General features: G+C 41.5%; 1 protein-coding gene across 2 annotated transcripts in view; it reads left to right on the top strand.

Annotated features, from left to right (window-relative positions):
- Positions 1-27,446, top strand: part of LOC138982198 (serine proteinase stubble-like) — a 36,219-nt gene that overhangs the window by 4,131 nt on the left and 4,642 nt on the right. For both annotated transcript variants that reach the window (XM_070355422.1, XM_070355423.1), the window contains exons 2-10: positions 1-165; positions 2,988-3,113; positions 6,456-6,521; positions 6,751-6,857; positions 7,462-7,529; positions 9,750-10,325; positions 14,111-14,247; positions 20,000-20,131; positions 26,304-26,482. The exon at positions 1-165 is cut by the window's left edge and continues 192 nt beyond it. In XM_070355422.1, coding sequence (XP_070211523.1) covers positions 1-165; positions 2,988-3,113; positions 6,456-6,521; positions 6,751-6,857; positions 7,462-7,529; positions 9,750-10,325; positions 14,111-14,247; positions 20,000-20,131; positions 26,304-26,482 — 1,556 coding nt within the window. The remainder of the gene's footprint in view (positions 166-2,987; positions 3,114-6,455; positions 6,522-6,750; positions 6,858-7,461; positions 7,530-9,749; positions 10,326-14,110; positions 14,248-19,999; positions 20,132-26,303; positions 26,483-27,446) is intronic.

The following is a 27,446-nucleotide window of genomic DNA, read 5'->3' as shown; positions in this document are numbered from 1 at the left end:
CTCTGGAGGGGCATCCAGCAGGCGTAGTCTACCCCAGTCAACGACCAACGGTGTATGACAGGCCAACGCCATCTCCACCCTCAGGGAATTCTGACAATCAGGCGTACGATAATCCCGTGTTTTCAATGTCCTATCCTGTTACTGAAAACACCAAACACCAGCAACGTGAGTGTTGGTTAATTTATTTATTAGTTTTTTTCTGGTTCATGGATGTGTGGGTTAAAGGTACTAAACTTGTCAAATCCAGGTGCTCGGAGCCCCTGGGGCTTTTAGTCAAACCTCAGGCAGCTATCCGTTAGAAGAACTACCAAGTTTCATTGACTTGCACCCAAAGAGTCAAGAACTGCGATTTTTTTACGAATTAATTTCGTACTCGGACCCGGCTGGTCTTGACCTATTTTTGGATCTAAATTTAGATCAGGTAGATCACCACATCATGCACAAAAAGACACGTCACTAGCAAACTATGTCAGACGTCATCATGAGTTTGTGTAAAACAAAATGGAGGCCGGAATCACTCAGTTGAATCGAACTCCGACCAAACACCACGTAATAACTAGGTTAATTTATGCACTCGCGTGAACAAGAAACTGTCGAGCTTCACAGATGTCGTCGTTGGGTAGTTTTGGGTTTGTTTTACTACCATAGGAGGATTTTTGAACTGTAAATGCACTCAGCTGCAACAAAAACGCAAAACGAAGGCTGTGAGCTGCACTGTGCCTTTAATGTCGGAAGCGAGAGGTTGCGAGTTCGACCCTGGGTCAGGGCGTTAGCAATTTTCTCCCCCCTTTCCTAACCTAGGTGGTGGGTTCAAGTGCTAGTCTTTCGGATGAGACGAAAAACCGAGGTCCCTTCGTGTACACTACATTGGGGTGTGCACGTTAAAGATCCCACGATTGACAAAAGGGTCTTTCCTGGCAAAATTGTATAGGCATAGATAAAAATGTCCACCAAAATACCCGTGTGACTTGGAATAATAGGCCGTGAAAAGTAGGATATGCGCCGAAATGGCTGCGATCTGCTGGCCGATGTGAATGCGTGATGTATTGTGTAAAACAAATTCCGTCTCACACGGCATAAATAAATCCCTGCGCCTTGAATATGTGCACGATATAAATTGCATACAAAAAAAAAACAAAAAAAAAATCCCTGCGCTTAGAACTGTACCCACGGAATACGCTCGATATAAGCCTCATATTGATTGATTGATTGATTGATTTCATCTGTAGTCAATGTCCTATTCTGTTGCTGAAAACGCTAAGCTTCAACCTCGTGAGTGTTGGTTAATTTATGTATTAGTTTTTCTCTTCTGGTTCATTGATACGTGGGCCTAACGTATTTCATCTGTAGTCCATGTCATATCCCTGTTGCTGAAAATGCTAAACATCAACCTCGTGAATGTTCGCTAATTTATTTATCAGTATTCTCTTTTTTGTTCATCGTGGATTAATACCAAAAGCATTTCATTTGTACTTCATGTCCTACCCTGCTGCTAAAAATGCTGAACTCAACATTAGCCTGGCGAGGGCTCACTAATTTATTTAATAATTTTGTTCTTCTTTTTTTTTAATGGATGCGAATGCTTTTGTTGGTGGGTTAATGCCGAGATTTTAATTGACAATCGGGTGTTATCCAAGTTATATCCTGTCGCAGAAGACACAAAACATCAGCGTGGTGAGTGCTCACTGATCTATTTATTTGTTTTTTGTTCGTGTTTATTTATGTTTTCTCTTTTTTTTGATTGTGAATATAAGTGATGTTGTTCGCGAGTTAATCCCGAAAATATTACTCACAACCGGATATTCTCCATGTCCAAAACTCTTGCTGACAATATTACAAACAAGCCAGATCAGGTTGTTTTTTCTTGTTAGTGACAGGTACGAGTAATTTTGTACCTGGGTTACGATTGTGCATATACCATGGACAGTGTCCTCTTGTAAGTCCGTTACACTGACGAGAACTACAGAGGGGTGAAAAAGTCACTCAAACGTCACTCAAAAGTCACTCAAACGTCACTCAAAGTCGACAAACTACAAACTGAAATTTGGAGCGTCGCGCGAAACTTCGTGTCTCTGTCTCTGTCTCTCTGTCTCTCGTTTTTACATTTAGTCAAGTTTTGACTAAATGTTTTAACATAGAGGGGGGAATCGAGACGAGGGTCGTGGTGTATGTGTGTGTGTGTGTGTGTGTGTGTGTGTGTGTGTGTGTGTGTGTGTGTGTCTGTGTGTCTGTGCGTGTGTGTGTGTAGAGCGATTCAGAGTAAACTACTGGACCGATCTTTATGAAATTTTACATGAGAGTTCCTGGGTATGATATCCCCAGACATATTTTTCATTTTTTCGATAAATGTCTTTTATGACGTCATATCCGGCTTTTTGTAAAAGTTGAGGCGGCACTGTCACACCCTCAATTTTTAATCAAATTGATTGAAATTTTGGCCAAGCAATCTTCGACAAAGGCCGGACTTCGGTATTGCATTTCAGCATGGAGGCTTAAAAATGAACATTAAAAATCTGAAAATTGTAATTAAAATTATTTTTTTATAAAACAATCCAAATTTACTTTTGTTTTATTCTTCATCATGTTCTGATTCTAAAAACATATAAATATGTTATATTCGGATTAAAAACAAGCTCTGAAAATTAAAAAATATAAAAATTATGATTAAAATTAAATTTCCAAAATCGTTTTAAAAACTATTTCATCTTATTCCTTGTCGGTTCATGATTCCATAAACATATAGATATGATATGTTTTGATTAAAAACACGCTCAGAAAGTTAAAACGAAGAGAGGTAGCCTACAGTAAAGCGTGCTATGAAGCACAGCGCAACTGCTTCCGCGCCAAACAGGCTCGTCACTTTCACTGCCTTTTGCACTAGCGGCGGACTGCGTTCAGTTTCATTCTGTGAGTTCCACAGCTTGACTAAATGTTGTAATGTCGCCTTACGCGACTTGTTTTTCTTACATTATGAATGTTTTTGGTAGTTTTGGCCTCAATCCGTCCTGATCGGACAGAGAAGAAAAAGATGAGGAGGCGTACTATTGTCGTGGGCGTTGTGGTTTTTCTGCTTGTACTGTCCATTGCCATTGCCTTGGCTGTTTACTTTGCAGGTGAGTCTTAGAGTTTATCTATGTCTTTTTGTCTCAGCGCTGCAACTGTATTTATTATACATCTCTCTCTCTCTCTCTCTCTCTCTCTCTCTCTCTCTCTCTCTCTCTCTCTCTCTCTCTCTCTCTCTCTCTCTCTCTCTCTCTCTCTCTCTCTCTGTGTCTTACCGTCCGTATCTCTTTCTCTCTCTCTCTGTTCGTCCGTCTCACTCTCTCTATTTATCCCTCTCTCTATCTCTGTCCGTCCGCCCCCCCCCCCCTCTCCCCCTCTCCTTCTCTCTCTATCTGTCTACTTTGACACGCGCAAATTATTAAAAAGATATTGTGAATCTTTGATACAAAGATTGCACTTAATTGATATATTTGAATAATATTACAAATTCGAGGCTGATTTGTAATTTTTCTTCAATTTTGCATGCTTAATTAGTTTAAGAATATTTAACATAAGTGAGCTTTGTCTCCCTCAAAGGAAAGTCTTGAAAGTATAGATATTTATCTTGAGTTCACTTGTCCTACTGGACTTTGTATAAGTTGATCTGTTGGTTTTTACTCGTTTTAGAGAAGAGGACTAGTGGGTGGGGGTAAAAGGGGACTAGGGGTGGTACTCGTAGAAGGGGACTAGGGGGTAGAAGGGTGATAGGGGAATAGAGGGGGGATGAGGGGGGAAAGGGGACTAGGGGGGATGAGGGGACTTGGGGGATAAGGGGAGGGATAGATAGGGGAATAGGTGGGAAGGGATAATTGGGGATAGGAGGTAGGTAGGGGACACGGGAGGGACATAGGAAGGGGACTAGGGGTTGTGGGGAGATATAGCAGGGATGGGATTTTCGATGTGAACAAAATCAATTTGCTGCTACAAAGTACGTTTAACTCCTGGTCTGAATTACAAGACGGAAAAGAGTGGAGGTGTATATATATATACCTATAAAAACCTGCCAAAGACTTAAACATTAACATGGTCTTTTTTTTCTTTCTTTTTTTTTTGGCGGGGAGGGGAAGGGGGGGGGGGGGTCGTCTATGTAAGCCGACTGCGCACTCTTTGTTATATGGGATTGGTTTAAGTTGTATTTATTGTGAGGTGTTGTGAACAAAATCGACTTGTGGAAGTTAACACAGACTACGGATATAGGGAATTAATACATCTTTTGGTGGAGGAATGCAAACCGCATATTAATTGCTTTTACATTGAGTCAAGTTTTGACTTAATGTGTTCAGAAAAACTTAGACGAGACGAGGGTGGTGGTGGTGTGTGGTGGTTTTGGGTGTGTGTGTATGTGTGTGTGTGTGTGTGTGTGTGTGTGTGTGTGTGTGTGTGTGTGTGTGTGTGTTTGTTTTCTATAGCATTAGGTGAGAGAGAACCGGACGTATTTCAGTGCATACAAAAGACTGAATGATAAATGACATTTCAGCGTTCTTGTTGTTAAATGTCAAAGTGGACGGATGTTCCTATTCTATGAACAATTCTTCGGCGACCAGATATAGAGCGGAACCTAAATTTTCTCAGAAAAGCATGTGCCTTCAAGATGTTGCATACATTCTTTGCTTTTTAAAACAAGTTTTTTGTGTGTTTAGGTTTAGGTGCAGATCGAGCACAACGCAAGATACAAAGATTGTACTTAAGCGATAAGAATTTTTGTTTGAAGTATAGTGCTATCAATTTCGTTGATAGATAAGAATTATGCTGGCGACAGGCCTGACCTGGTTGCTCCCGAGAACGCACATAATAATTACCCAAGCGCACAAGGGAATGCGGTGATAATATAAAATGTGACTCACGTTTCAGGGGTAATTTACATCCAACCACCCCCACCCAGCTCCCAACACCCCCCCCCCCCCCCGCACACACACAGACACGTACGCACGCACACACTCACAGACAGACACAGACAGACACAGACACACACACACACAGACACACACACACACCACACACACACACACACACACACACACACACACACACAAACAAATCACCCCCCACACACACACACACCCACACATACGTGAATTTCTCATTCAAGATAATAAAGTGTCAATGATTTTACGCCCAAATCTAATATGTCAATGTCCATGTCTTAAGCTATATCTCAGCCTATGTCTATGTTTATGTTTATGTCTTCGTCACATTAAGATCCATGAAACTAACCCAGGGGCATTTCCGTGAAACTTTCGAGCAGGTCGGCCATCGTGTGTTTACACTCTAGTTTCATCATCTTCTTCTTTGTCCATGGGCTTAAACTCCCACATTCACTCATGTTTTTGCACGAGTGGATTATTACGTGTGTAGCAGGTTCGGGAAAACAGAATCTCTTCTTTCAGCCATTTGTGGAAGGTTCAGAAAATGTATTTGGTAGCTGATCATGGTTTTCTTTGATGTGTTTACGGACTCACTCTGGACTTTCACGCGTGGACACAAAGACATACACGTCTTTCTTTCAAGTCTCTCCATACCGTCCACAACAGAGTAGACAACAACAGCAAAATACTGGCATGGCAAACTTTTCTCTATAGCATCTTCTCTCCTCCACTTCGCCTACCGACCGAAGCCGGTGGCTACAGCCAAACTACAAAGTTGACTACATCTCATCAGTTAGTGGAGCATACTACAAAACATGTCCACTCTCTCTCGTGTCTCCCAAAGTTCTCTTTAGTCCACCCCAAAATCTCGCACGCTAAGATGTACCTAGAAGTTGGTGAGGTCAAAGCCACCAATCAGAAGCTAGCTTACAAGACTGACATCGCATCTCAATGGTCAAGCAAGTAAACAAATCACAATCTTACAAACACACACGGCTGAACACTCAACCTGAAAGAGGAAAAGAACATTGCAACATTTCTGTTTGTTACATTCAGACAATAAAGTTTTATTGAATTGAATTGAATTGAATTGACCCTGTCACACGTGTCTGACCGCTTTTAACTCGCCATTCAGGCAGCCATACGCCGCTTTCGGGGGAAGCATGGTGGGTATTTTCGTGTTTCTGTAACCCACCAAACTCTGACATGGATAACAGGATCTTTTCCGTGCACACTTGGTCTTGTGCTTGCGTGTACACACGAAGCGGGATAAGGTACTAGCAGGTCTGCACAGTTTTAGGAGAATAGAAAACATTTAATAAGGAAAGTATTCTTTATCTTATAATACATACATTTATTTGCACCAGTATGGATTTATACGAGTATATGATTTGAGTTTGTTACAGCTGTACCTTTTCTACACATGTTTGTAATGATAATTGCACATTCTATATTCACAATGGATTAACTACGTTTCTTGTAACTTTGTTTGTTAGTTTGCATGTTTGTCTATTTATTACAACAGCATTGTTTGCTCTGTGTTCAAAGGGACATCAAAGGCTGACGAAGACTCACCTGAATTATCGTCTGCGTGTCCGAGCAATACACGAAAAGGTAAGGACAATAAGAGTTGTGTTTCCCCTATTGTCAGAATAACAAAAATAAACACCTGCATTTGGTTGCTAAAACTGTGCACGTTTTATTTTCGAGAACGTTTTTGTATGTGTGTGTGCGTGCGTGCGTGCGTGTGTGCGCGCGCGCGTGTGTGTGTGTGTGCTTTTTTCCTTTCTTTCTTTTTTTTCGCAGCCATGCAGTACAACTTGTTCCTTCTTTCTTCGTACAGATGGGGATTTTGATGGTTCATTGAAAATGACGGTACCATGGGATCCTACTCTAGCCGATACAAGCAGTGCAGCCTTTAATGGCACTACCTTCAAGATTGTAGCAACGGTGAGTCATTTGAAATTCGTTTGAAAGATGGTGTAACCTTTCATAAGCTCCCGAATGATATGTCTATGAAGCAGCACTCAGGAAGGCGTATGTCAGTAGAAGTGTCGGAGAGCCAAGTTCTATGGTCTCTTTTCCTTTTGTTTTTGGAGCTAGAAAGAGATAAAGTAAGAGAGAGAGAGCGAGAGAGAGAGAGAGAGAGAGAGAGAGAGAGAGAGAGAGAGAGAGAGAGAGAGAGAGAGAGAGAGAGAGAGAGAGAGAGAGAGAGAGAGCCAAACAGGCAGAGACAGAGAGAGAAAGAGAGTGAGAGACAGAGAGATACTGAGAGACAGAGACAGAAAGAAAGAGAAAAGGAAAGAGAAAGAAAGATGAGACAATATGTGTGTGTGTGTGTGTGTGAGAGAGAGAGAGAGAGAGAGAGAGAGAGAGAGAGAGAGACAGAGACAGAGACAGAGACAGAGACAATAACATAAACATAAACATAAACAGACAGACAGACAGACAGAGACGCTTCGTCACTCAACATTGATTTTCTTAACTTCATGAACAATTCAAATCTGACAAATCTGAAAACAATCACACAGTGGTTTTTTCATGCTGGTTTCAGATGAACGACATTTACAAAGCCAGCAACACCAGTAAAATCGTGAAAGATATCTGCGTGAAGTCACTCAGGTAAGGTATGCCAGTGTTAAAGTTACATTCTAGTCATTCCCGTGTATAAATGATTTCGCTCACCGTCTCCGTTCCCCTCAGGCTTTTGTACGAGATTGGCACTTCTATCACTGGGACCAGAAGTGAATTATAATTAGAAGTCGTTGACGACTCTTGCATGCTGACGTCATTTCATGAAAGGATTTCCCTACTCAGAATTCCAAACGGTTTTGGAGATTTGAAGATTTTGTTCGGGACGATCGATGACGCCCTTTTGCTGGTTTATTATATAAAGGAAAGCAAGCGGTTAAAACGAGCGTCGACAGAGGCAATAGTATAATATATACCTATGCTTGGGTGCATACCAAAAGCCAACTGCTTAGCTGCTTTCAGTGAAAAACTGGCACTATATTGTCCATCTTCGAAATTAATTCATTACACAATTCCCACAAGAAGCAGCCAGAACGTTGATGTTTGGGATGTGTCTAAATGGGAGGATTGCCTCATCCCATGGTAAAACATGGGTAGATGTGAGATGGTGAGTCGAATCGTTTGCAAGGGAAAGAACTGTGTCTTCGCAACTGCTCTCCTCACTGTTTCAGTTCTGGTGAGGCTTTTACGTGAGATAACACCATCCCTCCACTTGGTCACAGACCAAAAATGAACAGCCTGGGTGCTCTCTCTGCATAGTCGTATTTGTTTTTGTAAAGAATTAATTTCGTAAATGGCACTGCTGCTTTTTCGGATTTTAATTCATAAAAAAAGTTCCAACTCACCACAAGAATCAGTCAGGGTGTTGGTATTTGCTATGTGACCAAGTGGAGGGATGATCGTATCCCCTGTTAAAGCCTGGTCAGATCTAAGACAGTTAGGCGAACCGTTTTCACGAGGCGGAGTTGGCCTTTAACTCCCGAGGTTTTCAAAAAGCATATGCACACAGATTTCACAACAATCTTCCGAATTAGCCCCGTGTGAGGTTAGTCGTCACACTGAAGGAATCTTATAAATCTTAGTTCTTTTTCAAAGTGTGTGATGTCGCTTCCACGGGGCTAAAATGCGAGGAAAGATAATAATTATGGGTAAATGGGGGGTGGGGATGGAAGGAGGGGAGGTGTTGTTTTTGCTCGGATTTTGTCTAAATTTGTTTTTGCTCAAGCCTCTTCCATTATTTTGATTTTGTTTCGACTCACACATATCTGATGTAATTTGTGGAAAAAATACACGTAAAAGGAAAAAGATAAATGCTTCCACCAAAAAAATGTGCTTGTGTGCACATTACAGAAATACGATCGGTGGGTCTCAAGCCCCATATCTCCCTACCTTCCACTCCCACCTCCAACCCACCCCTATCCCTATTCCGTTTTGTTCGTTTTCGAGCAGAGGTTTTGCCAACGGACGGCTCCTTTATCGCAGTATTGACGCAGTACGTCGTTATTTTGTGACTTTGTATAGGTACCACATTGTCTGCATCGTAACACACGTTGGGTACAATACCTGCCATAACACGTACACGTATTCCTTCTTCTTCTTGTTGTTGCCGCACACGTATTCCTATACGTTACGCAAACTTGTGACGATGAAATTTACGACGTTCCTAGCTTTCGTTCGTTGTTAGCATAACCGCTCTGTGAGTTTTTCCGTTTGTGGAAGGAAGTGGATACTGAAGTAACATTACACGCTGTACTAACGAGTCCAATTTTACGCTGTCCTGAGGTCCACAGTACATGACTGTGTTGACTCTCTCTCTCTCTCTCTCTCTCTCTCTCTCTCTCTCTCTCTCTCTCTCTCTCTCTCTCTCTCTCTCTCTCTCTCTCTCTCTCTCTGTGTCTATATGTCTGTTTCTGTGTTTCTGTCTGTCTGTATTTTTCTTTCTCTGACTCTCCTCTCTGTCTTTCTTTCTATCTCTGTCTGTCTGTCTGTCTGTCTGTCTGTCTGTCTGTCTCTCTCTCTCTCTCTCGATCGCTCCTCCTCTGTCTTTCTGTCTGTCTGTCTCTTTCTGCACCCCTCTCTCTCTTTCTCCACTTGCCTGCCTGTTCTCTTTTGTCACTCTTATTCTCTTTCTGCTCGGCTGTCTGTCTGTTCGTTTGTCTCCCCCTCCCCTCTCTCTCTCCCCTCCATCTCTCTTTCTCGCCTTGACTGCCTATTCTCTGTCCTTCTCTGGCTCTCTTTGTCTTTGTCTCTGTTTCTGTCTCTCTCTTGAAGCGTATTGTCAACACTAAGTGCGATCGTTTTTGCATGCAGGGAGGGCAGCATAGTTGTGTACTTTCTACTGTTTCTCTACGACTCGAGCGATCTGAGCGACCCTTCGGCGGTAACTCTACTCAACTCTGCCATGACACGACCTCAGATACTGATAGACGCTTTCCGATACGGTCACAGTCTGTTGATAAGCAGAGGAGACTCTACACCCTTCTTAAATGATATCGACGAGTCAACCTACGGCATAGAACCAGTAAGCACTACCACGACCACTATATCACCAACACCAACAACTGCAACAATAACGACAATAGTTCCATCATCGGCGACGACGGCCACGCTTTCATCGACGGACACGACCATTTCATCAACATCGTCGACAACGCCTCAAACGACAACGACAACGCCAGAGACGGCGACTTCGACCGATGACCAGACAACGGGGGCTTGTGGGGTGGTGCCGCCCAAACCAAGTACTCGCATCATTGGTGGAAAGGAGTCGATGCGAGGGGCTTATCCCTGGATAGTTCTGCTCTTTATCAACGACGACTACATGTGTGGGGGTAGTATCATGGACACCACACACATCATCACGGCGGCCCACTGTCTTAAAGACATGTAAGTGCAATGACGTCATGTAAAGTTAGTGACGTAATTAAGGCGCAATCCCACCCTTGTTAAGATTTCGACTCGCCACCTCGAATGTGCCAGGTGTTTTGCATGAGGTGAGATCTTGAATCCGTGGTTGAGATATGTGCGCGATATAAATTGCATAAAATAAATAAATAAATAAATAGATAAATAAATCTTCCCTCCACTTGGACACATTCCGAAAATCTTGACAGCCAAAAGGAACTTTTAATTAATTCATAAACAAATTCTCACGCTGCACAGCTAGAGAGCAGTCAGGATGTTGAGTGTGGGTGTATGTCCAGGTGGAGGGATGGTCTTATCCCTTGTTCAAGCCTGCATGAGCAGATCTGTGATGGCAGGCCGAGCTGTTTTCACGGGAAGGACTGTGCCTTGAAGGGTTTGGGTTTGGTTCGTGATGACGAAAGGTGGAGAAGGCTTCATGGACCAGTGTGTGTTGTGAATTCAAAAACAAGTCGCGTAAGGCAAAATTACTACATTTAGTCAAGCTGTCGAACTCACGGAATGAAACTGAACGCACAGTATTTTTTCACCAAGACAGTAGGCCTACAGCTTCGTCAATCCCCGCGTGAAGGAAATCGCTCACCTCCCACGTGCAAAACGTAGTGATATTGACACGCCAGATTAGCGCGGTAGCGTATTGTGCTAAGCAGGAAAGCGCGCTTTTCTGTATTCTTGTTAACTTTCGGAGCTTGTTTTGAATACAACCTATTATATCTATATGTTTTTGGATTCAAGAAATGATAAAGAATAAGATGAAATCATTTTTGGATCGATTTCTTAAATTTTAATCGTAAGACTAATTAATCTATTTTCGTTAATTGTGATCACATTTTAAGAGTAAACATGACATATGTATATATTTTAAGATTCAGAATGTGATGAAGAATACGATGCAATCAATTTTAAATCTGTTTGCGAAAAATCGATTTTAATGATAATTTTAACGAGCAAACTCATTGATTAATTTTTAAGCCTCCACGCTGAAATGCAATACCAAAGTCCGGGCTTCGTCGAAGATTACTTGACCAAACTTTCAACCAATTTGGTTGAAAAATGAGGGTGTGACAGTGCCGCCTCAACTTTCACGAAAAGCCGGATATGACGTCATCAAAGACATTTATCAAAAAAATGGAAAAAACCGTCTGGAGATACCATACTCAGGATCTCTCATGTCAGGTTTGAGGGCCCCAAAGGGGGGGTATCATCACGATCACGGGAAGGGAAATTTTAGCTTTCACGATCACAGTTACCTTGATTTTTGTTTTCACGATCACGAACACCAGTGGCAAATCACGGTCACTGTAAAAGTTGCATATATATACAGAAAGCACGTGTCAAAGTAAACACAACCACACAGTAATTCGCTCCACTGGATCTATTGTTTATTCAACACAAAGTGAGAACTGTTGCACTTTTTTGTTATTATTTTTTGAATTCTCTTTTATACACACATAGAAATACATATCATGATTTGTAATCAGTAACAAGAATGTTGTTTTCATTGTTTTCTCTCTCTCTCTCTCTCTCTCTCTCTCTCTCTCTCTCTCTCTCTCTCTCTCTCTCTCTCTCTCTCTCTCTCTCTCTCTCTCTCTCTCTCTCTCTCTCTCTCTCTCTCTACACTCACACATTCAACTCCCACACCCTCACTCACACACATGAATATATACTTGCACAATTTCACATTTCCAGAGCTAAAGCTTGTAAACCCATTTTCTCAAAAACTATTGGGTGGATTGAAATTTAAGTACATGTATGTGTGATGGGTTCTTTATTTTCAACTTTGCCATACAATTTGAGGTACACCATCGCCTGGTTTCATGGCCTTGAAAAGGAATGCTACAGGCCCAAAATGGTGTTACCTGAAAGAAGCGCGCAGTGCCAGTGGCGAAGCCACAAGCGTGAGCCTGCAAACGCGGCAGGCGAGCCAACTAGGGGGGTCCGGGGGCATGCCCCCCCCGGAATTTTTTTCAAAAAACGGTTAAAATCTGTGCAATCTGGTGCATTCTGGGCATCATTTTCAGGGCTGTTATAGTGTTGTGATCTTGTTAAAAATCCCATTTTAGCCTCCCCCCACCACCATTCAACACACCTCCAAACTGGTGAAAACAACACTACTGTGCGCTGGCTTCATTGAGACCGGCGCCCGGTCGCGTTGCGCGATATTCACATGGATCGTTTTTGCGGAAATTTTTCAACTTCACCGGAATAAATTTGACTTTACCGGATTTTGGAAACGGCTTTATCGGATTTCCGGCAATTACCGGAAAAGTAGCATGCCTGACAAAATCCCCAACGAACATGACTTTGATCGTCTTTGACATGAGGATCAAGTGACCCAAACTGGCACGTCTCCCCGCCATTGTTTCTGAATTTAACCCATTGTTGATATTAAAGTTTACAGGCGCTAAAATAAATCCAAGCTTAATGCAAAGAAGCGACAATTAGAATCTATGCCAAGCGTGTCCACGTTGCTGGGATGAAAAACACATTTCTAGTTTCGGTTTTGGCTACACGCAGACTCGATCTCGAACCAGTCGAGGTCACACTGAGCGAGTGACAGCCGGACGTGGCAATGTCGACAATGTCAATGATCTCACTCAAACTCAAAGATCTTGAACAAATTTCAAGATCTTTGCCTACATTCAGAACAGTCGTAGAGCAACATAGATCAACAAACCTTGATATTTCGTCTTCGGAAAGACCGACCCGTAGCCTGACCTTTCCACCAAGGAAGGCGGCATTCTCGCAGCCTGCTTTGGTCTGGCTTGAATCCACAAAATATAACAGAAGTTCGATGACAGTACCGCTGCACGCCATTTTTGATCTTCGAATTCGAATTTGGCTGAATGCACTCAAAACTTTTGCACGAAGCCCTTCCATTGGATGAAGTTTGGCAGACTTTTGCAATTTGCCTTCTGATTAGATCTCTTTTTTGTGTGATTGGTTCTCTTAAAGGGAAGCAATCGCTGTCAAAATCATATTTCTGAATGTGTTGTTGCTTCTCCTTCAATCGGGATTGGCTCCTTCACGAATAGAGGATCATAGAGTGATACAGCTGTGAAAAATGTACGTTGAAAATAAAATGCTTTGCAATAATGCCCATCACGATCACGAAAACAAATGACGATCACGATCACGAGACTTGATTTTTTTGTCATCACGGATCACGGGCAAAGTCCCATCACGATCACAGAAATGGAAATTTCGGCAATCACGGTCACAGAAAGGTCAAAAAACGCCAATCACGATCACGATTTTAAACCCTTTGGGGCCCTCATCATACCCAGGAACTCTCATGAAAAATGTAATAAAGATCGGTCCAGTAGTTTACTCTGAATCGCTCTACACACACACACACACACACACACACACACACACACACACACACACACGCACCACGACCCTCGTCTCGATTCCCCCCTCTACGTTAAAACATTTAGTCAAAACTTGACTAAATGTAATGAAGTTGGTAGAAGCTGTAATACTGTTTAGCGCCCATGGTGATCATGATGGAAAATGATTGTGTGTGTGTGTGTGTGTGTGTGTGTGTGTGCCACGGTGTGTTTGCGGGTGTGTGTATGTGTGTGTGTGGGGTGGGCGGGTGGGTTTGTGTGTGTGTGCGTGAATGTGTTTGTGTATGTTTGTGTGTGTGTGTGTGGGGGGGAGGGGTTTTTTAGTCTCTAGATTTAGCAAGTGCATTCAGTTGCATGTGTTATTTTAAGTGAGTGCCACCGTTTTCCACTGTGCAGAAGCCTGTCTCAGGGCGGGGATAGACTGGTCATAGTAGCAGGCTCACACTTGACCAACTACTCTTCGCTTCAGCACGTGCAAAACGTGTCGGTCAGCGCTTTCTATAACCATGTGGACTACGATACTGACACGAACTGTGAGTAAAATGCTTATCAACCAGTTTTATTTCTAAGAGCACATTTATAAGTTCATCTTGGTGTGCTCCTTCATTACATCATACACTACATGGCTTTGTATTTATGTATCTGATTAAAATACTGTTTAAACCAACTCGTTAGGACTTTTAAAGGCAACTGATCACGTGAAAACTGATCAGCTTGCAAATTAACATATGGGACATCATTCAGTCTGGTCCCACCTTACAATAAGCCAGGATATCGTCCCTTGATTTACGTGCAAAACCAAACTACCCATGCTGTTGCCTTGATCCCTCTCTCTCAATTACTGTCTGGCGTAAAAAATATAAACAAGAACATTTCATTGTTAGGGAGGCCCATTGTCTCAAGGGTAAAAAGTGCATATCGAGGCATTTTTACAGTGCTGTAATTACCTTTAAAATTGAACAGCTGTCCTATAAGTTATGTTGTGTATGTCAAAGTACTTTTGCAACTGTTGTACAAAATACGAAGTTTTTACGATTGATACATTGTGAGTTATTAAACTTTAAAAGCGGGCAAGAATCCCATTTTGTTTTAAACTAGGGAGTCTGTACAGACTGACAAAATGAAAAAAGTTAGAACAATTTGATTTTTTCTTATCATTTTATTAGGAGAAATGTTGTTATGAAAAAAATATCAAATTTGACCTGAAAAGTGCATTTAAGAAGTTTTTTCAGCCAACTGAAATATAACGCGATCCAGATGTATAACGCTAAATTCTCAAAAAGCTTACACACGAAATATTGTTGCTTTTAAAGCTAAACATATGATGTGATATACTCTTTTTCGTACAAAGTCAACTATTTAATAGTTGAAGCAGTATTCTGAAACACAGATACACTCAATGTAAAATTGTATGTTTAAAATTTTTGTTGAGAAAGTGATAAAATCAGAACTTTTACCACTTTAAGGGCTTGGTTTTTACATTTAGTCAAGTTTTGACTAAATGTTTTAACATAGAGGGGGAATCGAGACGAGGGTCGTGGTGTATGTGGGTGTGTGTGTGTGAGTGTGAGCGTGTGTGTGTGTGTGTGTGTGTGTGTGTGTGTGTGTGTGTAGAGCGATTCAGACCAAACTACTGAACCGATCTTTATGAAATTTGACATGAGAGTTCCTGGGAATGATATCCCCGGACTTTTTTTTTCTTTTTTTCGATAAATACCTTTGATGACGTCATATCCGGCTTTTTGTAAAAGTTGAGGCGGCACTGTCACACCCTCATTTTTCAATCAAATTGATTGAAATTTTGGCCAAGCAATCTTCGACGAAGGCCGGACTTCGGTATTGCATTTCAGTTTGGTGGCTTAAAAATTAATTAATGATTTTGGTCATTAAAAATCTGAAAATTGTAAAAAAAACAATTTTTTGATAAAACGATCCAAATTTACGTTCATCTTATTCTTCATCATTTTCTGATTCCAAAAACATATAAATATGTTATGTTTGGATTAAAAACAAGCTCTGAAAATTAAAAATATAAAAATTATGATCAAAATTAAATTTTCAAAATCAATTTAAAAACACTTTCATCTTATTCCTTGTCGGTTCCTGATTCCAAAAACATATAGATATGATATGTTTGGATTAAAAACACGCTCAGAAAGTTAAAACGAAGAGAGGTACAGAAAAGCGTGCTATCCTTCTCAGCGCAACTACTACCCCGCTCTTTTATACGATGCTACGAGTATACGGTCTTGCTGAAAAATTGCATTGCGTTCAGTTTCATTCTGTGAGTTCGACAGCTTGACTAAATGTTGTATTTTCAAAATTTCAGTCGGCCGACTGCGGGTCGTCTCACCGGAAGTCGGCCAAACACGTGATGCTCTCCCCCCAACACTGTGTTCGGCTTACTGCGGTAAACCGAAAATAAATGTAATTATCCGCACAGTCAATGGCACAATGCTCACACTTTTTTGGATTGTGAGCCAAACCTTGTTATTGTTCTTCGAAATGTATCTATCATGACGCAGTAATCCAGGAGACAAGTCAGGGTTATGTCTTGAAGACGTCACATTATGGCGTAAGAGGGTTCGACGTCACGCGAAGGAATTACTGAAAGTCTCGGTCATTGTTATTTTGAGCGGGCCGAGACTAGTCTTTTCTTCGAAATCGGCCATTTTCACGCGCGAATGAGCAAACGGAAGTGGTAATGTTGCTAAATTTAGCCCTCGACTTGGCCATTCGGATTACTGTACAGTCGGTCGACTGCGGTTGTCCGCGGGTGACGGTGATTCGCTCATGAAACGCGCTTTTCGGTGACCCGGCGATCAACCACAGTCGATCGACTGGGCAGTCGATCAACTGTCAGTCGGTTCACTGCTATCTTATGAAACTGGCCCCAGATCTGCCAACTAGTCTCGGCCCGCTCACAATAACAATGACCGAGACTTTCAGTAATTCCTTCGCGTGACGTCTAACCCTCTTACGTCATAATGTGACGTCTTCACACACGTCAAACACTTTTGACCGAGACGTAATCTTCTTATGCGAGCTTTACATAGACTCGGAAATGTTAAAGTTTCTATCACACACGCACGCACGCACGCACGCACGCACGCACAGACAGACAAAAGTTAGCATCGCATAGGCTACACTTACGTGAGCCAAAAACGGATTGACCTTTTGCTGCACATTTCAAATCAAATCATGATTTGATTTGTCTGTTTTAATATATTCTTCTCTGTGAGCTCTTTGAAAATGGGTAATAATTTGGAAAATCGGCTCACCGCGACGGGCTTTTTACTTTACACTTCGTAACGAATTGATTTAGCTTTTGGCGGCACAAAAGATGGAAATTGCTTCACTTCAATCGCCTGGCAAGGTCAAAACAATGCACACACTAAATAATGCGAAAAGATGTTCGATGACAGATGTATCTCTTGAGATCACTGACAAGAAAGAATGATTTCCCAAAACGCCTGTGTTAAAAAGGAAACCCTTTGTTCAGAATCAACACTATCAAAGACGTATTGATAGCTTTTGTAAGTTGCTCATTTGAATATATAATGACAAAAGGTTGATTGTTTGACACGCGAAATTGCATCCATCTGATAAGAATACCTTTCCTTTGCGAATCTTTGGAACTTGGTCAATAATTTCTATTGTAATTCAATCAAGTTGGCGTTTTAATGAAACAGATCCTGTGATTGGTCAGAATGCCCCCAACTCATTAAAAATTACCGGTCATTAATACCTGCTATTCCGACTTGGTCGTGTGACAGACGCTTTCTTCCACACGAGATTACGTTGATTGTCTAACGAAGCCATCAGCCATATGTCTCACAGCTTCAACAGAGGAGAGAACAAACACGTTTTGTGTACTCAAGCTTGACACTAGAAATTATCAGCTTGCCGCGACGTCAAATAGCGTTTTCACTCTCTATTATGACTTGATTCAGCCTTCGGCGGCGCAGCCGTTGGATAATCGCTTCACTTCAATCGATTGGCCCGGTCAAAGTATAGCACGTATTGATGAGAAAAGATGTTCTTCTTGTAGATTAGCCTTTTAAAATTACTGAGAGAAAAGAGCGATTTCCAAAAACGCCTGTGTCAAAACAAAAACACTGTGTTCAGAATCAACTATATTCACAACAAGTTAATAGTAATTATGAGTCGCTCTGCGGAATACATAATTACAAAGGATTGCGAGATCTCAGAACATACGCGATTCGGCCTTGGACGGCGCAAAAGTTGAAATATTGCTTCACTTCAATCGGTTGGCCCGGTTAAAGTAATGCACATATTGATTAGATAAGACATTGTCCTGGTAGATTGGCCTTTTGAAATTATTGACAGAAAAGAGCAATTTCCAGAAACATCTGTGTAAAAAGTAAAACACTGTGTTCAGAACCCACCCTTTTTTAAGACGTTAATAACATTTTGATAAGTCGCTCTTCCACATACATCATAACAAAGGGTTGATCTTATGCCACACTAAATTTCAGTATTGTACTTTAAATAGTTTTCCTACCCGCGCTCTTGGAACTTGGGTGACGATTTCGAGTGTTCCGCTTGCCGCGACGTCAAATAGCCTTTTCCCTGTACACCGCGTCTGCAAGTCCGAAGCGGAAGATAGCGTTTTGGGGCAAGTTCGGGACTTGTTTTACTCATGAAACAAAAACAAGACGTTCAGATACCAACAATCATTCAAAAGAACAACACCGATCCCCGTGGCGCAGTGGTTAGCGCATCGGGCTGCGGGCCGGGAGATCGTGGTTCGAATCCCATAAGGGGTGCGTGGGTTTTTTCGAGCTTCGATCGGCTCCTTCCCAGAGTGGAAGTGCTAAAGTTCCAATGGGGAGGCTGGGATCACACAGCCGAGTGTCATTCACTTCACGAGATTGACTCTGAAAGCGCGAAAAAAACAAAACTTGTCTCGATTCTTGTGACCCTTCCTGCTCAGGGCTCTCATGGTGACCTTGGTCCCAGTGTTCCTGTTCCAGCCATCCCTGAATATTCTGCTGCCAGCCTGGGATGCTCCAGGGGGACGCTCACTCAGTCTGGCTCCGCGACTTAACAGTCAGTGTCGTAAGTAGAGGGCTTAGTAGGTAGCGGTGCCTGTGTCCCTGGCCAGGAACAGGACCAATACTGAACACCGTCGAAGTGACTCAGCAACTCAGCAGCTGTGCAGTGTCATCTTCCGAGGGTAGCCTACCGCAGCGGCCTGACATCCTTCCCTGGAGTGTCTGTAAAATTAGTGAGGGTGCCCAGGTGTCTGACCAACAACATTGATTCGACAAAGTCTGGCGGCGGAACGAAGTTCAGGGGTGGATGTTGCAGTGAGTGCTGGGACGGGGCGAGCATACTGGGAGAAGGAACAAGCGACAAGCAAAAAGAGGATAAAAAAATATAAAAAAAATAAATAAATACATTAAGAAGAGAGAGAAAAAAGAAGAAGGGAAGAGATGAGAGTGAAGAAGAGAAGGAGAGAGAGAAGAAGGAAAGAGGAGGTAGAAGAAAAGAAAGAGAGGAAAGAAGAAAGAGAGGGAGATGAGAGTGAAGAAGAAAAGAAGAGGAGGTAGAAGAAAAGAGAAAGAGAGAGAAAAAAAAAAGCATAAGAAAAAAAAAAAAAACAACAACTGGAGAAACCCTTATGGTTTGACGTTTTCATAATATTTATTTAGCCTTTTAAATCTTCAGATTTGGATTTTCTCTGTGGGCCTCCCTATCATTGTCTTCCATAGCTGTGTACTGTTGGTGTTTCTGTTTATAATATCCTTTTTTTCTGTTGCACTATTGAAAAATAATAACTTTCTCCTTTTTTCTTACGAACAAAATGAACGCAGTTAGCCATTTTAATGATTCTTTCAAAACTTCTGAATGTCTAATTTGGTAAACTTCAGGTTGAAAGGCTTTTGATGTTAGAGTTGGATATTTTTCTTTGTTTAAATAAAATGTTCAGTTAAATAGCCTTTACTGGGCATGTAACTTATGGAGTCCCTTCCAAGTGACGTCACAGACGAAGATAGCTGTAAGTGACGTTACATGTAAAAGAGATGTAAGTGACGTCACTTGTGGACAGTGCTGTAAGTGAGGTCACATACCTGAGTTCTGTTTTTTGTTCTCTCAGTGTGTAACGTCACTTCCACTGATTTGTATCACTGGATTACCTTTTCTTGTTTGGGATTGTTGTACACACACACACACACTCTCACACTCACAAAATAAAATAAAATAAGCATATCAAATTAACAAAAAAATACACAGGAGAGACATCCTTGGCTGTTTCAGTCAACGACATATCGGTGCTGCTACTGTCGCGACCTCTGACCTTTGACAGCTTCGTGACCCCTGTGTGCCTGCCTAACGCCAGGAGCAGACTGCCTCCAAGCTGTACTGTGGCTGGATGGGGGTCCATTACATGTAAGTGCATCTTCATCCCCCCCCCCCTCCTCTCTCCCTCCCTCTCTCTGTCTGTCTCCGTCTCTCTCTCTTATTAATTAATTATGTTTTTATGGAACGATTTATTGGTGTTTTTTTTTATAGTCCCTCTTTAGGGCGAGGACCATGCAGATGCAAAAAAGCATATATATGCTTATTCTTGTTACCCTCGAAAAATAAAGATTTGTCATTGTCATTCTCAATTCTATCCTCCTTCCAGCCCACGTCCTCCAAGCCTTTTATCTGAGTTTTGTGAACCATTTGTGTCCGATCCCCGCCCAACCTGTCGCTGAATACACGTACATGGGGATCTCACCTATCTTTCTCCGATTGGAAAAAGAATTGCATGATTGAGGTTAAAAAATATGTTTGTTTTTTTAAGGAACTATGAGGAACACACATTCTTGTGCACGAAAGTGCTATTTTCGAAAGCTGTGAACATAGAGCTTAAACAATGACCACGAGTTGATTACTGGAAAATAAACCACTCGTGGGTATTTGCAGCCGCTTAGTAATTCACGAGTGTGCGGAGCACACGAGTGAATTACCAAGCGGCTGCAAATACCCACGAGTGGTTTATTTCCCAGTAATCAACGAGTTGTCGTCATTGTTTAAGCTATTTATACAACGAACAACACGGGTCGAACATGCAGTCATGCAGACGACATTTTGTACTCAATTTCATTTCAGCCTAATCACTCAGAGTGTCAAATGCGCGTCATTCAAATAGTCCCTATTCTTTTACTTTATTCTTAGTCTCCGACTCGTCGGCATTATACTTGTCTGGTCTAAATATCGGACCCCATTGCTACGATTACAACACAATAGCGTTTATATAGCTATTCTGACATTACATTCTGTGTTAAAATCATGTTTTTGTCAGCAACAAGGACCAGAATGGTCCATGTCGTTGATAGCAGACGACGGTTCCCTTTCCGCATGAAGCCACGGAAATAACCGAACATTGAAAAACCCACGGACATGTATTACGGAGAAAACTCGGGATAACCGGATGTTTAGCATTACGTCAATATGCTAGGAATCATATGACGTCATGACGTATCGTGCTTGCCTACGTAGATTGTTGTTCGAAAGTCTGACTTCTGTTGTGAATTCGCGTGGTGAAGACTGCGGTAAATCTGTACATGATAAGATAACAAGGATTGTCTCAGAAGAAACGACTAGATAATGGACGTTCTATGTGACAGGAGAGTTTGCTGATTTTGTGTTAAACATTGCAGGTATGTTACAAAAAAATTCAAAATTTTCATTTAACATTTTGATCTATATCACTTGAAAGAGCAGAAAATCAGCATTCCAATGGTATATATAACTTTGAGATTGGATAAGTGTAACCCGAGTTATGAATTTTTAAAGTAATAAAATTCGTAATAGAGGCAAAGAGGATAAATTGAAACCATTTTTGACATTTTTCAGCTAAAATTAACTGTAACTCACACATTTGTTTATCAATATTGTTCAATTTGGTATCAAAAGAAAGGTTCAGAGCTCTATCTAAACAACTATAAAAAATAAAAAAATTTTTTTTTTTTTTTTTTTTTTAGTAAGTTAGTATGAAACAGAGCAGACGAACTTTACCGACCGCCATGTTGGATGTGAATACAACATGGGTGACAATCCGGGCGCAAAGCGGCGCATCCGTTAAAAGGTACTTCGCATCGCTTTATCGACTTGAAACTTTGGGAAACAGCAGGAAAATGGTCAAACTAACTGTTCAGAGGGGTCTCATAAGAGTTCAAAGGCTATAAATTGGTTTATAAAAGTACCTCTTTTGTGTCTTCTTCGCCCGATATTCTGGCCGGCGAGCTCGACAGTGTTGGACTCGCCATCTTTCTCAATCTTAAAGTCAAGAATGTGCTCTACGTCTTCGACAGGGTGCCCATGTGATGTAAATTTGGACAAGAATAGAAAAGAGGACCCCAAAACTGAGCCAGTGTGAGTGATCAGAAAATGGGGGGCCATTTTCAATGACGTCAAAAATTGAGCTGCGTGCGCACTTTGTAACATACCTACATTGGAGAGATCGTCTGCTAGAATCAGAGATAGGTCGCTTCAGATTGCAGCTTCTGGAAATTTGCAAGGTTTGTTGCCTGTTAAAGAACTGGATTTTACACGTAATGTATGTCATGTACAGTAAGCAACAACAAAAACACACACAAAGCAAATGGCATCGTCTGTCGACTAGTCATACACGTCAGCCATTGTTGTTACAGTTTTGAGTCAACATTGTACGTATTCTTCCGCAACAGGGTCCAATCGTCTGGGTTTGAAATGTTCTAAAAATAAATTCTAGTGTTGATTATTTTTTAGCCCTCTTTATTCTTACTTCGAATAATCCACGTGTGATTTTTGGGTTTACGAATACGAATACGAATACGAATACTTTATTATCTCATACAGAGAAATTTCAGTGTGGTGCACATTAAAAGACAAAACAAATAATAAGACAACAGATAAAAATACCATACGAAGCATACTACACTCGCGCACGCATATGTACACTAACAGGAATAGTAACATGATTCCAAATAGGTAAATTGCCGTCAGCTTTAGCTAAAAGTTTACCGCTAAAAACTATCATTATCACAGGACTAGATATGTCATTGAACAATATTTATCACAGGACTAGTCATTCGAGGGTTATCACACTCAGCATAAGGGTGCACATCAAAGAATATAAAAAATATTCATCACAGAAATCAGTGCATATGTTCACCGGCACACATACTAGTTTTAATTAACTTAGGTATTTAAAAAGCCAATTGACTTTGGAATAAAACTGTTCTTAGTTCTGAGCGTGCGGAATCTGGGAGTGCGGAGGCGACGTCCTGAGGGCAGGACCTCAAAGTGGTGAGCGAGCACATGACTACTATCCTGGATGATGCAGCGGGCCTTTCGCACCACACGTCGTTCATACAGCACAGTCAGTCCTTCCTGTCTCACCCCCACAATCTTACCACATGTGTTCACCACCCGCCCAAGCACATTCTTTAATCAAAGTAGTTCGTTCTAATTTCTCACTTGTCTAAAAATAATCAACTAGATTTAATCCACCCCTCGGTTGCATTGCAGGAGTTGTATAAATAGAGCTTAAACAATGACCACGAGTTGATTACTGAAAAATAAACCACGAGTGGGTATTTGCAGCCGCTTGGTAATTCACGAGTGTGCGGAGCACACGAGTGAATTACCAAGCGGCTGCAAATACCCACGAGTGGTTTATTTTCCAGTAATCAACGAGTTGTCATTGTTTAAGCTATTTATACAACGAACAACACGGGTCTAACATGCAGTCATGCAGACGACATTTTGTAGGCAATTTCATTTCAGCCTAATCACTCAGAGTGTCAAATGCGCGTCATTCAAATAGTCCCTATTCTTTTACTTTATTCTTAGTCTCCGACTCGTCGGCATTATACTTGTCTCGTTTAAATATCGGACCCCATTGCTACGATTACAACACAATAGCGTTTATATAGCTATTCTGACATTACATTCTGTGTTAAAATCAAGTTTTTGTCAGCAGCAAGAACCAGAATGGTCCATGTCGTTGATTGCAGACGACGGTTCCCTTTCCGCATGAAGCCACGGAAATAACCGAACATTGAAAAACCCACGGACATGTATTACGGAGAAAACTCGGGATAACCGGATGTTTAGCATTACGTCAATATGCTGGGAATCATATGACGTCATGACGTATCATGCTTGCCTACGTAGATTGTATACATGTTCGAAAGTCTGACTGTTGTGAATTCGCGTGGTGAAGACTGCGGTAAATCTGTAGATGATAAGAGAACAAGGATTGTCTCAGAAGAAACTTCGACTAAATGTTTCAGACCGGTAACTTCATTTCAACATTGCACTATATAATGGACGTTCTATGTGACAGGAGAGTTTGCTGATTTTGTGTTAAACATTGGAGAGATCGTCTGCTAGAATCAGAGATAGGTCGCTTCAGATTGCAGCTTCTGGAAATTTGCAAGGTTTGTTGCCTGTTAAAGAACTGGATTTTACACGTAATGTATGTCATGTACAGTAAGCAACAACAAAAACACACACAAAGCAAATGGCATCGTCTGTCGACTTGTGACAGAAAGAAACCTGGCGAGGTACATGCGTGTACTTCATACACGTCAGCCATTGTTGTTACAGTTTTGAGTCAACATTGTACGTATTCTTCCGCAACAGGGTCCAATCGTCTGGGTTTGAAATGTTCTAAAAATAAATTCTAGTGTTGATTATTTTTTAGCCCTCTTTATTCTTACTTCGAATAATCCACGTGTGATTTTTGGGTTTAATCAAAGTAGTTCGTTCTAATTTCTCACTTGTCTAAAAATAATCAACTAGATTTAATCCACCCCTCGGTTGCATTGCAGGAGTTGTATAAATAGAGCTTAAACAATGACCACGAGTTGATTACTGGAAAATAAACCACGAGTGGGTATTTACAGCCGCTTGGTAATTCACGAGTGTGCGGAGCACACGAGTGAATTACCAAGCGGCTGCAAATACCCACGAGTGGTTTATTTTCCAGTAATCAACGAGTTGTCGTCATTGTTTAAACTATTTATACAACGAACAACACGGGTCGAACATGCAGTCATGCAGACGACATTTTGTACGCAATTTCATTTCAGCCTAATCACTCAGAGTGTCAAATGCGCGTCATTCAAATAGTCCCTATTCTTTTACTTTATTCTTAGTCTCCGACTCGTCGGCATTATACTTGTCTGGTCTAAATATCGGACCCCATTGCTACGATTAAAACACAATAGCGTTTATATAGCTATTCTGACATTACATTCTGTGTTAAAATCATGTTTTTGTCAGCAACAAGGACCAGAATGGTCCATGTCGTTGATAGCAGACGACGGTTCCCTTTCCGCATGAAGCCACGGAAATAACCGAACATTGAAAAAAAACCGGACATGTATTACGGAGAAAACTCGGGATAACCGTATGTTTAGCATTACGTCAATATGCTAGGAATCATATGACGTCATGACGTATCGTGCTTGCCTACGTAGATTGTATATGTTCGAAAGTCTGACTTCTGTTGTGAATTCGCGTGGTGAAGACTGCGGTAAATCTGTAGATGATAAGAGAACAAGGATTGTCTCAGAAGAAACGACTAAATGTTTCAGACCGGTAACTTCATTTCAACATTGCACTATATAATGGACGTTCTATGTGACAGGAGAGTTTGCTGATTTTGTGTTAAACATTGGAGAGATCGTCTGCTAGAATCAGAGATAGGTCGCTTCAGATTGCAGCTTCTGGAAATTTGCAAGGTTTGTTGCCTGTTAAAGAACTGGATTTTACACGTACAGTAAGCAACAACAAAAACACACACAAAGCAAATGGCATCGTCTGTCGACTAGACTAGTCACAGAAACAAACCTGGCGAGGTATGCGTGTACTTCATACACGTCAGCCATTGTTGTTACAGTTTTGAGTCAACGTTGTACGTATTCTTCCGCAACAGGGTCCAATCGTCTGGGTTTCAAATGTTCTAAAAATAAATTCTAGCGTTGATTATTTTTTAGCCCTCTTTATTCTTACTTCGAATAATCCACGTGTGATTTTTGGTGTAATCAAAGTAGTTCGTTCTAATTTCTCACTTGTCTAAAAATAATCAACTAGATTTAATCCACCCCTCGGTTGCATTGCAGGAGTTGTATAAAGTAGCATAACCTCGGATCATACAGGTTGTGATGAAATTCAAGAGCAGTGTATCAAATTAACTCTATCTTATCTCGGTTTCAAAACACGGACACGTTTCACTCCGTTTGACAACAAGTGTAACCTTGTTAACACTTCCTTGAATTTGGGACACTGTTCGCTATTTAGGTAATCTCTCTTCATTGATTTTAGTATGCAAAAGCACTCAGTCCAACAGCTGCAAACAGTTGCTTATCCTCAGAACACACAGTTTGCAAAATGAAATAATCATTGCAATATTTTCTGCGTCACCAGCACCCAGAGACACATACTGTTCTTGAAATGTATCATATTATAGTATGCAAAAGCACTCAGTTCAACAGCTGCAAACAGTAGCTTATCCTCAGAACACACAGTTCGCAAAATGAAATAATCATTGCAATATTTTCTGCGTCACCATTGACACCAGCACCCAAAGCCACATACCCGGATGAACTACGGGAGGTAACTCTGGGGACTTACAACAGTAGCGCGTGCAGACGGAAATTCTCGAGCTTCACTTCCTTGAACCTGGCTATTGATTATTACCTCAGTGATGGCGTCATGTGCGCCGCCAACGGTACCCATGGAGGACTGGATTCTTGCCAGGTATGGTTCATCTACAGATACCTTCCTTCTTGTACTTTTATTAAAACAATGTCAATAGGCGACTTGCCCTATCGGTCAGCGCCACGAAGTCGCGCGATAAATCTGCAATACCTTGCGTGGTCTTGCGAGATCTGCCTCAAACTGCGGGCATGTTTTGATAGCTCTGTGAAAGGTTGCGTTTCAGTGCAGACACTTCGCCTTGAAAATGGTGACTTTGCACTGTGCAGCAGTGGGCTGCAGCAATGTTAGCCGCAAGAATAACCCTAAAGCTCGTTCAAAGCACCCAAGCATGGCCCGTACACAAAGGAAAGGCGATCGAGGTTTTTTTTTTAACACAAGCCAGAGAACACCAGCGCTTGTGAAGCGATGGCTGAATTCTCTTCGACGTCAAAATGACGTGCCATCCCGGTACTCCGTTGTCTGTTCAATAACTTTATCAGCTTCGGTTTCTTGTATCCTGAATATTTGGTTTTTTTCCTTTGAGATATTTTTGCAACTTTGACACTTGCAAGAGCATGAACATTCTGCTGTTGGATGTTTTAGAATGTAACCAAATCGAAATATGCTTTGTATTAGCTTGGAAGATCTGTAATACACACATTCCGGAAATGACTTTGTTGGGTGTGTATGGGTTGTAAAAGAGTCAAACCTTTGCTTTAAGGGAGACAAATAATTAACACGTGTTTCCTGTCCACGTGTAACAGACACACACCCGCGCTAGTGACTGGCCTATAATGACCTCGTGACATTATAGACCAATCACTAGCGAGGGGTGTGTCTAAAACACGTATATCTATGGATTCTTTTTCTTCCTAAAAGCACGAGTATTCACTCTGTCACAACCCATACAAACCCGACAGAGTTATTTCCGAACATCGTCTATAATAATTGCTTGTTTGATTGTCTCTTTATTTACCGGCACGGTTGGCCTAGTGGTAAGGCGTCCGCCCCGTGATCGGGAGGT

The sequence above is a fragment of the Littorina saxatilis genome, linkage group LG12 (assembly GCF_037325665.1).
Source record: "Littorina saxatilis isolate snail1 linkage group LG12, US_GU_Lsax_2.0, whole genome shotgun sequence".
Taxonomy (NCBI): Eukaryota; Metazoa; Mollusca; class Gastropoda; order Littorinimorpha; family Littorinidae; genus Littorina; species Littorina saxatilis.
Note: the sequence above shows the minus strand (reverse complement) of the source record. Positions and strands in the feature narration are given on the sequence as shown.